Here is a 17,197-nt window from a genome sequence, read left to right as displayed (position 1 = left end):
ATTGTGTGTAAAAAAAAAAAATAATGGTATGGAACTCTTACACTGGGTACCCAATTTCGCTAATAAAATATTTTTTATTCTAATGCTCTAAAATTCTACTTTGTATCTAAATCTATTCATAGATTAACATTCTTCAATTCTACCGAAGCTCATTCCAAAATTCCATATATTTCTTGAGATATTCTGAAATCAATTTCAAAAATGACCTACTTTCTTTTACTCGACATTAGCTTGGGCCCCTGGTCATTCACATGTAAACAGACTGTGTTTGAAGTGTAGCGAAGAGTTGCATGGTATTTGCAAAATCTTTCAACAATTTAAAGTGGATTTCTTAATCCAGATTGTAACGTTTATTGCGTAATAATTCCTTTCGCGAAAAATTAATTTGAAAACGTCGACATCAACAACTGCACCGCCATGTTGATTATGAATGTAAATGAAGCCATGATAGAACGAATTTTCCCCGGAATGCATTATATACCATTCGATTTTCAAAACAATTAGACCGCTATTTATTTGTGACTTAGTAAGATCATATGATCAAATTAGAGAATATCTTGTAAAGCTCGAATGTAAATGAGCAAATATTCACGAGTATAAAATAAATTCCGGGGAAAATTTGTCCCGTCGTACCCGCTCTACATTAGTGAAGGCCCAAGCTGATGTCGAGTAAAAAAATTAAGGCCAATTTGGGAATTGATTTCAGAATATATCGAGAAGTATAAGGAGTTACGGAATGAACTTTGGTAGTAATGAAGATTGTTTATATTTTAATAGATATGGATAGAGAGTAAAATTGTAAAGCATTTGATTTAAAAGAATTTTATTGGCGAAAGTAGGTACCCTATGAAAAGAGTTCCATACCTTTATTTTTTTTTCAACACCTCAATTTTTTTTCTAAGCGATCTGAAGGCCTGTGATTAAAAGTTAACTTCATTTGATCCTACATGTATCTCATTTAAACTGTGCATCATCTTCTATCCTTTAAGTATATGACACCTGTAGATCCTCTTCTCTTCTTTATGCCTGTGGCACCTGTATAAATCATTTTCTGTCCTTTATTTATTTGAAACATGTACATCATCTTCTCTCCTTTATACCTGTGACACCTATGAATTATCTTCTCTCCATTAAGAATGTGATACCTGTACATCATCTTCTCTCCTCTAAGCATGTGACACCTGTACATCATCTTCTCTCCATTAAGAATGACACACTTGTACATCACCTTCTCTCCATTAAGAATGTGACACCTGTACATCATCTTCTCTCCATTAAGAATGTCACACCTGTACATCACCTTCTCTCCATTAAGAATGTGACACCTGTACATCATCTTCTCTCCTCTAAGCATGTGACACCTATACATCATCTTCTCTCCATTAAGAATATGACACCTGTACATCATCTCTCCATTAAGCGTGTGACACCTGTACATCATCTTCTCTCCTTTAAGTACGTGACACCTGTACATCATCTTCGCTCCATTAAAAGTGTGATACCTGTACATCCTTTTCTCTCCATTAAGAATGTGACACCTGTACATCATCTTCTCTCCATTAAGAATGCCATACCTGTACATCCTCTTCTCTCCATTAAGCGTGTAACACCTGTACATCGTCTTTTCTCCTCTAAGAATGTGACACTTATACATCCTCTTCTCTCCTTTAAGAATGTGACGCCTATACATCCTCTTCTCTTCTTTTAATATGTGACACCTGTACATCATCTTCTCTCCATTAAGCGTGTGACACTACATCATCTTCTCTCCATTAAGAATGTGACAGTGTAAATCAATTTTTCTCCTGTAATTATGTGACACCTGTATATCATCCTATCTCTATCAAGAAATGCGACACCTATACATCATCTTCTCTCCTTTAAATATGCGACACCTGTACATCATCTTCTCTCCTTTAAGTATGCGACACCTGGACATTACCTTCGCTCTATTAAAAGTGTGACACCTGTACTTCCTCTTCTCTCCTTTTAGTATGCAACATCTGTACATCCTCTTCTCTCCATTAAGAATGTCACACCTGTTCATCATCTTTTCTCCTTTAAGCATATGACACCTGTTCATCATCTTCTTTTCATTAAGAATGTGACACCTATACATCATCTTCTCTCCTTTTAGTATGCAACACCTGTATATCCTCTTCTCTCCTTTAAGAATGTCACTCCTGTTCATCATCTTCTCTCCTCTAAGCATTTGACACCTGTTCATCATCTTCTCTTCATTAAGAATGTCACACCTGTACATCATCTTCTCACCATTAAGAATGTGACACCTATACATCCTCTTCTCTCCATTTAGCATGAGAACCTATACATCATCTTCTCTCCATTAAGAATGTGACACCTGTTCATCATGTTCTCTTCATTATACCCGCACTTTCTAAAGAAAGTTCGGGTATATTGTTGTTACTCATGTCCGTCCGTCTGTCCGGAGATGGTTGGTGCTGTCATGTAGATGTGCAGTAAGGTTTCGGAATTTTGATTTTGCCCCAGGGGGTCAAATGGGGGTCGAAAAATGACGTTTTTTATGCTAAAAGCATCGTCTTCCCGGAACTCCTCTTACATTTTACTCAGCAGCCTAATCATCTTTTGGGAGATGATTGATGGGGTCATGTAGATGTGTAGTAAGGTTTCGGAATTTTGATTTTGCCCGGGGGGGTCAAATGGGGGTTGAAAAATGATGTTTTTTATTCAAAAAGCCCCGTCTTTTCTAAACTCCTCTTACATTTTACTCAGCAGCCTAATCATCTTTTGGGAGATGATTGGTGGGGTCATGTAGAAGTGTAGTAAGGTTTCGGAATTTTGATTTTGCCCCGGGGGGTCAAATGGGGGTTGAAAAATGACGTTTTTTATTCAAAAAGCCCCGTCTTTTCTAAACTCCTCTTACATTTTACTCAGCAGCCTAATCATCTTTTGGGAGATGATTGGTGGGGTCATGTAGAAGTGTAGTAAGGTTTCGGAATTTTGATTTTGCCCCGGGGGGTCAAATGGGGGTTGAAAAATGACGTTTTTTATTCAAAAAGCCCCGTCTTTCCTAAACTCCTACTTCATTTTACACAGTGGCCTAATCCTCTTGTGGGAGAGTTCACTCTTTTGAAATTTTGGTTAAACATCAAGGTCAAGGGGTAAAAAATCATAGCATGTTGGGAAACATCTTGTTATGGGTAATGTACACGTGAAATGTAAAAGTCATATCTCTTCTCAATCAAAAGGAAATACAACATTATTGAAAAGTAAGTTAAACTTCAAGGTCAAGGTCACAGATCAAAAAGACATGATACATTTGGAAAGGTCTTATCACAGGTAATATACATGCACGTATAATATGAATGCCCTTTCATTTATCTTTCAAAATGATCAATTTAAAACAATTAATTTGTTTATGACAGTAGGTCAAACTTCAAGGTCATGGGTAATAAAAATCATAGTGTATTTAGAATGGTATTGTCCCAGTTAAATACTAATACACATGTTTAATATAGAAGTCCTGTCTCTTCTCATTCAAAATATATGACTATGATGACCAAGGTCAAATTTATTGTGACAGATGGACAGGCTGACAAACAAATGAGATTTAATGTCCCCTACCTTTAGCGAAAATGGGGGACAATAAATGTCCTTGCTGTTCTTGAGAAGAAGATTTATGTTGGAAAAAGTCCCCTGCATATTTACATGTACATTGGTTGAAATTGGCCCAGTGGTTCTTAAGAAGTTAAGAATGTGAAAAGTTTGCAGACAAACAGATGGACAACAGAAAACAGTACATTTCAGAAACCAGTATGCTTGTAAATAGTTAATTAAGGTGCTTTGGGTAGCAAAATAAAGCTAAACTGGTATATCTAATTCATCCGCAGAGCTTAGTATATTTTAATATGCACAACCTTTTCAACTCTTATAATAATTATTTTTAAAATATTTATATCACCATGTCTGATTCAAGGAAGAACTAGAGATATGACCAGAAGTATATCTGTTGAATATAAAAAATGTGCATATATACTGTGTTTTTCTTAGTAATTTGTTTGTTTGTTGTGACAGCAACTGTTATGGCAGCTTTTGGCAAAGGTTGAAGTTTCTCAAATGTAAGTCAAACTCCAAGGTCAAGGTCAAAGGGTCAAAATTGTTGGTATCAAAGGGAAAGTCTTGCCACAAGGAATACACATGTGAAATAAGAAAGAAATCCCTAGTACTTCCTCACCTGTTCAAAAGTTATTGCCAAGGTTAAAATTAAACTGGGTTCAACTCTAGGGTCAAAAATATTTATGCCTGTTTAAAGTTCACAATGTTTACATATGTTAAGCATGAAAGTTCTAGCACCAACTGTTCAAAACTTAGGCCAAGTTTAAGGTATTTTTCTTGTAAAAGTGGGTCAAACTCCAAGGTCAAGAGATCAAGAGGTCAAAATTGGTGGTACCCATTAAAAGGTTTTGCCAAAAGAAATTTACCTATGATATGTGGAAGCCATGTGTGTAGCCAAATCCACTTAAAACTTATGGGCAAGGTAAAAGTTTCTGTGGACAAACAAACAGACATAAACACAGGAAACAAAATATGTATATATCGTCAAATGGAAAAATTTTCTACTATTATGGAGTCATAATATCAGGCACAGGGAGTCAGTGGCTAGGGAGATCAGAACCCCCCCCCCCCTGGAATTTGCAGTTATTTAAATAAGACTATTTACTGAAAAGAATAAAAATGACTTTGGACAACCTCCCCCTTAGAAAACATGGACCCCACCATCATTGTTTTCATTATTTTTTTTTATTTGCTTCTCAGGAAATCTTGGGCTGGATTTTTTTGTCTGAGGTGTGACCCCCCCCCCCTTTCCGAAAAAAAAAATTCTGGATCTGCGCCTGTATATACTGAATGTCCGCAACGGGAGATAACTTGACAATGTGAAATTTGTCGACTGTGGCATGCGATGATCTTTGACCCTTTTTGAACTTCAACCTAACCATTTGTTTATGCAGTCTATACTAAATCTTGTACTTACCGAATGTCATAGGTCTTGTCAACGAATTCATGAAATATAATCCATATAATCCAATTAAAAACAAATAATTTTAACTGACCACGCTGCACCGTCAGCATACATGTGCTAATAATCTCATTCGACAAACCTTTGCTGATTCCGTCGCCTTCATTAGATGAAGTATGAATCGGCCGAGGTGTGCCGAGTGTTGATATCTAAAACTATGATAATGGGTGACGCAAACCCAATGTGAATGTAGAAATTTTCAATAAGATGTTCACACGTAAAACTGTTTAGTACAAGAACAAATTTCAAACTATCATAATAAACGATGTTTTAACATAACTTTGCCATCTAGGTCTATTTTAAAACATGTGAGGGAGAGAGAGAGTGTGTGTGTGGCGGGGGGGGGGGGGGGGGGGGGGTAGGCATTGACAAATTAATTGGGTTGTATTTTTAATGGGTTTTTTTTTTCCTGACCAAATACTAAAACCAGTTTGCACATTTTGATAAATTCATCAAAAACGCTTTGTACTAAAATAATAATTTATGTCGTTGAGTAGGTAAATTTAAAAAGTTCCAAATTATGGGCAAAATATTTATCAGAATCTAATTAAGTAATTTACTTCATTAATTAAAGTCTGTTATTTCAGACTGGTAATGAATTAAGTATACAAAATACATATATATATATGAGGCTCATAGATCATATGGTCACCTGAAAATTTTATGCTCAATTTGAGGAATACATGTACGGTGATAATTATAGAATTATTTTGACTTTTTCCTTGGAAAGTCCCATATGAAGGAGTGTGTATTTAGAGGCAAACACCTTAGTGCGGGTATTACTGTCTCATGACAGCATCTAGTTAAGAATGTGACACCTATACATCATTTTCTCTCCTTTTAGTGTGCAACACCTGTACATCCTCTTCTCTCCATTAAGAATGTCACACCTGTTCATCATCTTTTCTCCTCTAAGCATGTGACACCTGTACATCCTCTTCTCTCCATTAAGAATGTGACACCTGTACATCATCTTCTCTCCATTAAGAATGAGACACCTGTACATCATCATCTCTCCATTAAGAATGTGACACCTGTTCATCATCTTTTCTAAGCATGTGACACCTGTACATCCTCTTCTCTCCATTAAGAATGTGACACCTGTACATCATCTTCTCTCCATTAAGCATGTGACACCTGTGCATCCTCTTCTCTCCATTAAGCGTGTGACACCTTTTCTTATGTACAAATTCATGATAGCAAAAATTTATTATAAGTCAAAACAACACAAATGGCAATATTTTATTTCTTATGCAACTTAAATGAAGAACTCTCCTAGAAATTTGATAGATAATTTATCTTATTACAAAGTTATGCTTTAGCCCATTTTTATTTTATGTTTCATCCCATTTAAAAAAATCAACATTTATTTTTCCAGTAGCGAAATATTTTTAAAGGTAATGACATAATTTGGCCATGCTTCTTAATAAATCAACAATATCCAGGTATAATTTAAATCAAAAAGTTCTAAAATAAAGCTTGAAATTGAAATCTTTTCATGCAACAATTTTCATTTTATGCATCTTTTTGTGATGCAATGTTCTTTGAAGTTTTTAACTTATAAAAAATTGATGTTTGTACCTCATAGATGTATTTTAAAATGACATATTTTAAGAAATCAAAGTTCCTTTACTCTAGCCTTTGATGTTAATGTGTATTAGTATAATATGAAATTTTTTTTAAAAACACGTCTGATTAATGGTGTTTTGCAATGAAATGAAACACTTTATAAATATGCATAATAAAGTGATTGAAGCGAAAAGGAGAAACTTAAGAGGGTTGGGCGGTTATGACCATTTTTAAGTTATATTGATGTCCTTTAGGTGAAGATATCCAAATAAAGATATACAAAAGTGAAAATTTTTAAAATTACATTGATTTTTTCTTTGCCAAATGATGGTAGACAGAGTAAAATACCATATCTAAAAATTAAGTTATATATGATGGTTTATTTATTGACCCCAAGCCTCCTGAATACCATATATACCGGTAAGTATAAAAATAAAAAATCATCACAAGCCGATACTTATTATTTATTTATTTGTCGTCCTAAAATCTATTGATTAACACTTTTCAAGTTTTCAATTAGGATATGCAAAGTAGGTGATTTTATTCGCATTTCCTGAAAATTTATTACAGATGTACTATTTTTCCATATATAATATATGATTAACTTTAAAGATGATGTTTAAAAATACCATGGATAAATACACATTACTTTGAGAATTCATAAGCATTTCAATTATCCATTGCCTGATTTTCTAAACCTGAGGATCGGACTACCTCAATAATTAATAGTGGTTGTACAGATCCGCGCTCTTCATAGGCTCTCGTGATTTTTTCACAAAAATTAGTCTAAAAAGGAGCTTTCACAAATTAAACTGTATCTTTCTTATTGGCTAAAAGAATAATTTGAAATTCAAAACAAAGGGATTAGGTGTAGCGTTTGAGGAACATCTGTGACGACAAGCCTTACAGTACGATGTAGTTTATTTTTTGGTGGTGATCTTCAAAACTTCTTGAATTTTTTTTTACGAAACACATTATAATAAAAGTGATCGGGAGAACCACCGTCAATACCTGTTAAAGGGGCATGGACACAGTTTCAGCCAAAAATTTTCATTCCATTTTTTATATTTGCAAATACTTAACTAAGATATTTCCAAAGATCATCAAAATTTTGAATTTCAGTTGTCAAGATACAAAACAGATTTAGAGCTCCAAACCTTTGTTATGTAAACAAGGCCCGTGCCATGTTTTTGTTTACATAGGTTAAACATGCTGATATATGTTCTTTCAAAGCAGATTTTTTCAATGAATAAGTTAATTCTAAATACAATCAGACAGTTTCTAGTGATTTGCTGAATCATGTTCTTTTATAAACATAATATTTTTTATATGTACACAAAAACAAGGCACGAGCCTTGTTTATATTATGAAGAATTCTTAGTTCTGAATCTCCTTTGTAAATCAACAAATGATGTACAAATTTTTGCTGATCATTAGAATAGCCTTAAGTATGAATTGTAAACATTAGATTTGGTAAAAAAAAAAAAGTTAAAACTGTGTCCATGCACCTTTCAAAGTCTGATATTTCACTGCATTATCGGACATAAAATTTGTTCCTGGTAAAGAAGAGAACACAACAATTATTGTCCCCAGCTTTCGCGAAAACGAGGGGACATTAAATCTCATTTGTCTGTCCGCCTGTCAGTCCGTCACAAAAACTTTAACCTTGGTCATATCTTCTGATTGAGAAGAGATAAGACTTTCATATTAAATATTATATTAACTGTGACACATCTTCGCTAGCCAAGGGCTTCCAATCCGAAATTTACTCTACAACCCTTGGCAGATTTGGCTGAAAATTTTAGAACTCGCACAAACGAATTTGATTGGCTGCGAAGTCCCAGTCTACGCAAGGTTTTTACTAATCGATGATTTCCGGCTGACTTAAAGTCTGTTCGTGTTTTATGCAAAAGAAGAGTATTATTTACAAGGGATGAAAGTTAGGACGTGATTGATGCTAAAAAAACAATGGAGTAATTAATTTGAAATGTTTTCTTTTGATTATATCTGTTTTCAAGAATTATTGAAAGGACCACGTAAGTCCGTGTTCCGCATTTTAGATGCATCAATTGAAGCCAATCAAATGTCACTGCTCTTTGATAATAATTGATACGGCAGCATGTAGAAAGCGCTGTCAAACTCTTGACAAAAATCACGAAGAACGATATTTTCTACCACTTTTGAGGTGTGCCAACAGCTGTATGGGCTGTTGGGTTATATTCCATATCAAATTGCATGGATGTCGCCATATTGTTTCAAACGTCATATTGATTTACGTCTCTTACAGTTATTTTCATTGGACGAATATTAAAGAGCTTCAAGGGACTTAACTCAATTACGGCGATAGGCGGCGCAATTAAAGTTCCCGTTTGATAGGACTAAATCTGCCAAGTGTTGTAGAGTAGATCTCGGATGGGAAACCCTTGGCTAGCGAAGATGCCTGTGACAAGGCTTTTCTAAATTTATTATGATTTTTTGACGCTGCAGCCTTGACCATCAAGTCTGACCTACTTTAAAAGAAATTAAACATTGTTTTGAATTGGCCATTACTTTTGAATGAGAAGATATAGGGCTTTCATATTAAGATGCTTTACCTGCAACAAGACCTTCCTAAAAACGCTATCAATTTTGACCTCATGACCTTGAAGTTTGACCTACTTTTTAAAACTTTAACCTTGGTCATGAATTCTGAATGAGAAGAGATAGTGCTATCTTTTGCTTTTGACAAGGCCTTTCTAAATACACTATGATTTCTGATCTTAAGACCTTGACCTACTTTTCACCCACTTTTCAAAATTGATTTATTGTTTTTCAAATCCAATTTCTATATAAGAGAGACAAGGGTAAAAAGAATTTGTCAGAAGTGAAAACTATAAGGAGGATCATGACAGATCCTTTTTGCTACAGATATAGGTATGTTGACCTAACGGTAAAAGACCCTCCCCCAGCTTTGTCCGTTTGAATTTCATTGGCAATGCATCGAAAATATTTTGATGTAATATATTTAGACACAAAGTGACTTATACCGGTATTAAATTTGATTTACTGGGGCGAGCGAAATGCATGAAACCTGCAGAACACCAAGACATATACTAGTATATAGAAATAGCATTCTCTTAAATTTTGTATAAACAAATGATTTTAAAATTTAGAAAAAGAAAACGTCTTAAGGGCCAAAATGCAAATCATGACAAGGCCAATGATCTGATACTCGTGACTTTTCTGACCGTTATCAATATAAAAAGACAAACCAAAATCGGAAACCGATGGAAAGGCATATTCACTATGTGTACCGTTCATTTCCTGACAGAATCATGAAACATTCTCTCAGACATGATTTTGAAATTGTAAATATATATTTCATGCATGATCTTGGTTAAGAAAAGGGCGTTGTTAATAAACAATGTCTAATTTAAGCCATGTTATCTTTCGAGATTTGAGTGGCCTTTAGAAATGTACTGTTGGTTTGACAAACACTTTGATACAATGTTGGTGAGTCGAACTCAGTATAACAAAGTTCTTGATAAGCACTCATGAGGCTATTTAATCTATACTGATTGACTAAAGCCTTATATAGTACATAGTCTGAGCCTAAGTGAAGTTTAGCGAGAATTTGCATAAAATCATTGAGTAGAAGGTTAGGGGGAGATAACTTGAACATTAATGTTAGTAATATGATGAAAAACTCAAGACTGTGCTTGTGGATAAAAGAAATCATTTTCCTTAATTGATCTGCGCATTATCATTTGTTAAAAATTTCTATCAGAAAACAACTTGTTTGTAAATATTGGAAGCTTTTAACAGAATAATAAATATGTGCAAAAGATATGCGACATGTAAAGGGAAACTGAAGACGTTTCGGGGTTAAGATAAATTTACTTTACTACACTTGGTCATTGGTCAAAAAATATAAGAGACGAGTGTTGCTTCCTTTGATTTAAGATGCTGGTTATTAAAGAAACTTAGTTTCAAAAGTGATAGTTTACTGTTAATGACAAGTACTCAAGGTATATTTACTGCTCTTTTATTGACTGAATAAAGCCTTCTATAGGGAAAAAATGCCGATTCATGAGTGATGTTGACTAAGAAATTATATAAAACCAAGAAATTGGAAGTTGTGGAAGATAATTTTCACACTTGAAATATCAATATTTAAAAAAATAACCTTCCAACAAAAGCAGATAAATATTTTTTATGCATGTAAATGTATTTAAACAATTTCAAGGCTTGTAGTTGCAGGTTTAAAATCCTTTACCTTTAAAAGCTTTACTTAATTATGAGTGGATTATAGATTGAGATAAGAGGGATGCATGATTCTGCACAGGATAAGGCATTAATACCGGTATCAAAGTAGATTAATACATGGTAGTTGTATATCATTAAAAATGCTTTAAATAGAAGGCATCCCCTCCCAGCGAGTGAATTTTTAGAATTTACAACAGGCGAAAGACCATTTTGATTGATAAAATAAGAGGACTGTTCTTTGATTTAGGAGGATTCCAATATAATTGACTGCACTCTCACTTAGAAAGTCAGAAAACTTTATAACCCATGATTGTATGAATTGTTTTTTAATCCAATTTCTATATAAGAGAGACAAGAGTAAAAAGAATTTGTCAGAAGTGAAAACTATATGGAGGATCATGACAGATCCTTTTTGCTACAGATATAAGTATGTTGACCTAACGGTAAAAGACCCTCCCCCAGCTTTGTCCGTTTGAATTTCATTGGCAATGCGTCGAAAATAGTTTGATGTAATATATTTAGACTCAAAGTGACTTATACCGGTATTAAATTTGATTCACTGGGGCGAGCGAAATGCATGAAACCTGCAGAACACCATTACAAATAGATAGAAATAGCATTCTCTTAAATTTTGTATAAACAAATGATTTTAAATAAAATTTAGAAAAAGAAAACGTCTCAAGGGCCAAAATGCAAATCATGACAAGGCCAATGATCTGATACTCGTGACTTTTCTGACCGTTATCAATATAAAAAGACAAACCAAAAATCAGCTCATTATTTACAAGCACCGGAAACCGATGGAAAGGCATATTCACTATGTGTACCGTTCATTTCCTGACAGAATCATGAAACATTCTCTCATTTATTTTGAAAATGTAAATATATATTTCATGCATGATCTTGGTTAAGAAAAGGGCGTTGTTAATAAACAATGTCTAATTTAAGCCATGTTATCTTTCGAGATTTGAGTGGCCTTTAGAAATGTACTGTTGGTTTGACAAACAGTTTGATACAATGTTAGTAAGTCGAACTCAGTATAACAAAGTTCTTGATAAGTACTCATGAGGCTATCTAATCTGTACCGATTGACTAAAGCCTTATATAGTACATAGTCTGAGCCTAGGTGAAGTTTAGCGAGAATTTGCATAAAATCATTGAGTAGAAGGTTAGGGGGAGATAACTAGAACATTAATGTTAGTATTACGATGAAAAACTCAAGACTGTGCTTGTGGATAAAAGAAATCATTTTCCTTAATTGATCTGCGCATTATCATTTGTTAAAATTTCTATCAGAAAACTGCTTGTTTGTAAATATTGGAAGCTTTTAACAGAATAATAAATATGTGCAAAAGATATGCGACATGTAAAGGGAAACTGAAGACGTTTCGGGGTTAAGATAAATTTACTTTACTACACTTGGTCATTGGTCAAAAAATGTTAGAGACGAGTGTTGCTTCCTTTGATTTAAGATGCTGGTTATTAAAGAAACTTAGTTTCAAAAGTGATTGTTTACTGTTAATGACAAGTACTCAAGGTATATTTACTGCTCTTTTATTGACTGAATAAAGCCTTCTATAGGGAAAAAATGCCGATTCATGAGTGATGTTGACTAAGAAATTATATAAAACCAAGAAATTGGAAGTTGTGGAAGATAATTTTCACACTTGAAATATCAATATTCAAAAAAATAACCTTCCAACAAAAGCAGATAAATATTTTTTATGCATGTAAATGTATTTAAACAATTTCAAGGCTTGTAGTTGCAGGTTTAAAATCCTTTACCTTTAAAAGCTTTACTTAATTATGAGTGGATTATAGATTGAGATAAGAGGGATGCATGATTCTGCACAGGATAAGGCATTAATACCGGTATCAAAGTAGATTAATACATGGTAGTTGTATATCATTAAAAATGCTTTAAATAGAAGGCATCCCCTCCCAGCGAGTGAATTTTTAGAATTTACAACAGGCGAAAGACCATTTTGATTGATAAAGTAAGAGGACTGTTCTTTGATTTAGGAGGATTCCAATATAATTGACTGCACTCTCACTTAGAAAGTCAGAAAACTTTATAACCCATGATTGTATGAATTGTTTTTTTAATTCAATTTCTATATAAGAGAGACAAGGGTAAAAAGAATTTGTCAGAAGTCAAAACTATAAGGAGGATCATGACAGATCCTTTTTGCTACAGATATAAGTATGTTGACCTAACGGTAAAAGACCCTCCCCCAGCTTTGTCCGTTTGAATTTCATTGGCAATGCATCGAAAATATTTTGATGTAATATATTTAGACACAAAGTGACTTATACCGGTAATAAATTTGATTTACTGGGGCGAGCGAAATGCATGAAACCTGCAGAACACCATTACAAATAGATAGAAATAGCATTCTCTTAAATTTTGTATAAACAAATGATTTTAAAATTTAGAAAAAGAAAACGTCTTAAGGACCAAAATGCAAATCATGACAAGGCCAATGATCTGATACTCGTGACTTTTCTGACCGTTATCAATATAAAAAGACAAACCAAAAATCAGCTCATTATTTACAAGCACCGGAAACCGATGGAAAGGCATATTCACTATGTGTACCGTTCATTTCCTGACAGAATCATGAAACATTCTCTCAGACATGATTTTGAAATTGTAAATATATATTTCATGGATGATATTGGTTAAGAAAAGGGCGTTGTTAATAAACAATGTATAATTTAAGCCATGTTATCTTTCGAGATTTGAGTAGATTTAGAAATGTACTGTTGGTTTGACAAACACTTTGATACAATGTTAGTAAGTCGAACTCAGTATAACAAAGTTCTTGATAAGCACTCATGAGGCTATCTAATCTGTACCGATTGACTAAAGCCTTATATAGTACATAGTCTGAGCCTAGGTGAATTTTGGCGAGAATTTACATAAAATCATTGAGTAGAAGGTTAGGGGGAGATAACTTGAACATTAATGTTAGTAATATGATGAAAAACTCAAGACTGTGCTTGTGAATAAAAAAATCATTTTCCTTAATTGATCTGCGCATTATCATTTGTTAAAAATTCTATCAGAAAACTACTTGTTTGTAAATATTGGAAGCTTTTAACAGAATAATAAATATGTGCAAAAGATACAATGTATGCTACATGTAAAGGGAAACTGAAGACGTTTCGGGGTTATAATAAATTTACTTTGCTACACTTGGTCGTTGGTCAAAAAATGTTAGAGACGAGTGTTGCTTCCTTTGATTTAAGATGATGGTTATTAAAGAAACTTAGTTTCAAAAGTGATTGTTTACTGTGAATGACAAGTACTCAAGGTATATTTACTGCTCTTTTATTGACTGAATAAAGCCTTCTTTAGCGAAAAAATGCCGGTTCATGAGTGATGTTGACTAAAAAATTATATAAAACCAAGAAATTGGAAGTTGTGGAAGATAATTTTCACACTTGAAATATCAATATTTAAAAAAATAACCTTCCAACAAAATCAGATAAATATTTCTAATGCATGTAAATGTATTTAAACAATTTCAAGGCTTGTAGTTGCAGGTTTAAAATCCTTTACCTTTAAAAGCTTTACTTAATTATGAGTGGTTTATAGATTGAGATAAGAGGGATGCAGGATTCTGCACAGGATAAGGCATCAATATCAAAGTAGATTTATACATGGTAGTTGTATATCATTAAAAATGCTTTGAATACAAGGCATCCCCTTGCAGCGAATGAATTTTTAGAATTTACAACAGGCGATTGATAATGCGTTAGGATTGATTGATAAAATAAGAGGACTGTTCTTTGATTTCAGAGGATTCCAATATAATTGACTGCACTTTGACTTATAAAGTCAGAAAAATTTATAATCTATGATTGTATGAATTATATTGTTAATTTTTTATATTTGACATGTGCATTACCTGTGACAAGATAAAAATGACTTTTGACCCACAAAGACACCAAAAGTGGTGGACCACAATTCTTTGAATTTGCTTTTCTTAATTTAATTTTTTTCCTTTAATCTATTTTAAGACGTATACAGAAATTCGAACCTCGTGGAAGTTTTCGAGACAGTTTCTTCTACAATAATATTTTGTATGGGCTTCTCACGAACATGGGTGAACGATTGGGTGGAAAACCTTGGGAGGAGCTGATAAAGCAGGAATTCTTTGAGCCTGTTGGTATGACTGATTCTAGTTTTTTTACAACGATGAATCCGAATCTCATCAACATTTCAACTGGATACATACAGGAAAATGAACATCTTTATCCCGTTTCTTTTGAGCTATTAAGGTATTCATTATAAACGCTGAAATAAATTCAATATTTTTTCTCAACCTTTTTTTTTATAAATGAGTGCAAGCATCAAAGAATATTTATTTAATCTTTTCAAACTATTAATATACAAGAAAATGGACCGAGTTATGCGGTGCTGCTTGCATAACAGTCAGTGCTGATGACATGGCACAATTTATAAAATTCCTGTTAAACGATGGAATCACTGACTCTGGTAAAAGACTCGTTGGAAAAGAAGAGATGAAGGACATGTTCCTCTCTTGGAATCTTTTGCGATCATCCAAGATTGAAGAATATTTCACAACTACAAAAGGAGTACCTTTCTCAAGAGAATACACAGGCTATGCTCTTGGTTTAAAGACTGGAATATACAGAAGTAAGTAATTATACAATTTTGTTGTTTATTGTTTAAGTCATATGATATTGAGATAATAAATATCATGTTATGTGAAAGTTAAAGAAAGTGAAATTAGCCAAAATGCATAATTTTATTTTTCAGTTTCTTTGAGGGAATTTGATTTTTTTTCATGGCATATTACAAGTAATTTGATTTAAAAATTACACTGTGTGATTTCAGATCATAGAATTTTGGAAGAAATGGGGGATATTTTCGGATACAGTTCAATACTGACCCTCTACCCCGACCAGAACTTGGGCATCTTTATCGCCATGACTGGCCAAGACAAGGACGATTTGTTCCGGATCTCTGTCAGTTCCTACCTCGCTGATTTATACAACAATCAGGAACCCTGGCTAAACGCCTCCACTATATGTACCTTCCCAGAACCTTTCAACAAAAAGCCTATCAGGAAAAGAAGTGAGAAGACTTATAAAGAAATTCCTCTTGATAGACCAGCAAGTGATTTTGTTGGAAAATACCACAATGATTTATATAGGGATATTACAGTCACGGAAAATAATGGTTCGCTAAAACTTCAGTATGGATATGTCGTCTTTGATTTGATTCGAAGAAATTCTAAATCCTATAAATTCAACATGATAAGCACGGGAATTGCGTCCCATGCTTTCAAAAAGAGATCTGTGGAATTTGAAGCAAGTGATTTGACTAGACCAGGCTACATAAATATGGCACATTTACGGCATTTCGAGAAAAGTGATTTCATCAGACAACCACACTTGACCTATGGTATATATACACTATTATAGTTTTTTTTTCTTTCTTAAAATCACCTCAATACAACATTGAGTTTAAATCTATTTAAATAGAATAATTAGTCCTTTTATTTAAAAAAAAAAAGAGGCCCATGGGCCTTATAGGTCACCTGAGCATCATGTAACAACTTTCCAACTATAGAATTTGGTTCATGTTTTAAGCCAGATGCCATGATATTCACAATTTTGAAAGTGACACCATTACTCATCAGACCTATACACTCAGCAAGCTTACAATGGTTACTTTTAAATACCCAGAGTAGGCAGAGTAGGGGAACAAAAGATTAATGCATTTCAACTTATTAGTAATATTCAGAAATAATCACTAGTGCCTCCACCCCACAGGAACCCCTGACCCTGGAGCGACACATTTCACAATTTTGGAAAAGGCACCCTTGCTCAACATAAATGTTTGACTAATACCAAGGGGTATATTTCAAAGCATTTATTTACTTCATTTTCAGAGTATAATTAGACCCCTCCTTATGGTACCCCTGACCCAGGGGCCTTGAAATTTACAATTCATCAGAAGAATCTTTGCTCATCATAGTTACATAGGTAGTCCATCTGCTTCGTACCCAGGAACACAGGAGAAGATTTTCAAAAGACTCATTTTCATTATATAATCAATATAGCCCCACCCTAACACCAGATCCACTGACCCTGGGACCATGAAATTCTTAATTTCAGAAGAGGGTACCTTCCCAAACATAACTATGTATATAGTTAGTTTGTTTAATACCCAGAAAGTGACCGTGATAACTTCATTCATAAAATTAAAAAAACAAACAAACAAAAAACAACAACAATAAACGGTCTTACTCTAGTTTCCTTGAGTGCAAAGCTATATAATGAAAATAG

The 17,197-nt window shown here is 33.7% G+C and overlaps 1 protein-coding gene across 1 annotated transcript in view; it reads left to right on the top strand.

The window, feature by feature from the left end:
• Positions 1 to 17,197, top strand: part of LOC134264636 (uncharacterized) — a 35,209-nt gene that overhangs the window by 5,518 nt on the left and 12,494 nt on the right. Inside the window, exons 3-5 of the mRNA XM_062746911.1 lie at positions 14,900 to 15,160; positions 15,277 to 15,539; positions 15,741 to 16,310. Coding sequence (XP_062602895.1) covers positions 14,900 to 15,160; positions 15,277 to 15,539; positions 15,741 to 16,310 — 1,094 coding nt within the window. The remainder of the gene's footprint in view (positions 1 to 14,899; positions 15,161 to 15,276; positions 15,540 to 15,740; positions 16,311 to 17,197) is intronic.

This window comes from Saccostrea cucullata, unplaced genomic scaffold, assembly GCF_032062105.1.
Source record: "Saccostrea cucullata isolate Sc308-1 unplaced genomic scaffold, CSIRO_AGI_Scuc_v1 ctg1225, whole genome shotgun sequence".
Lineage (NCBI taxonomy): Eukaryota > Metazoa > Mollusca > Bivalvia > Ostreida > Ostreidae > Saccostrea > Saccostrea cuccullata.
This window is presented reverse-complemented; position numbering and strand designations above follow the sequence as displayed.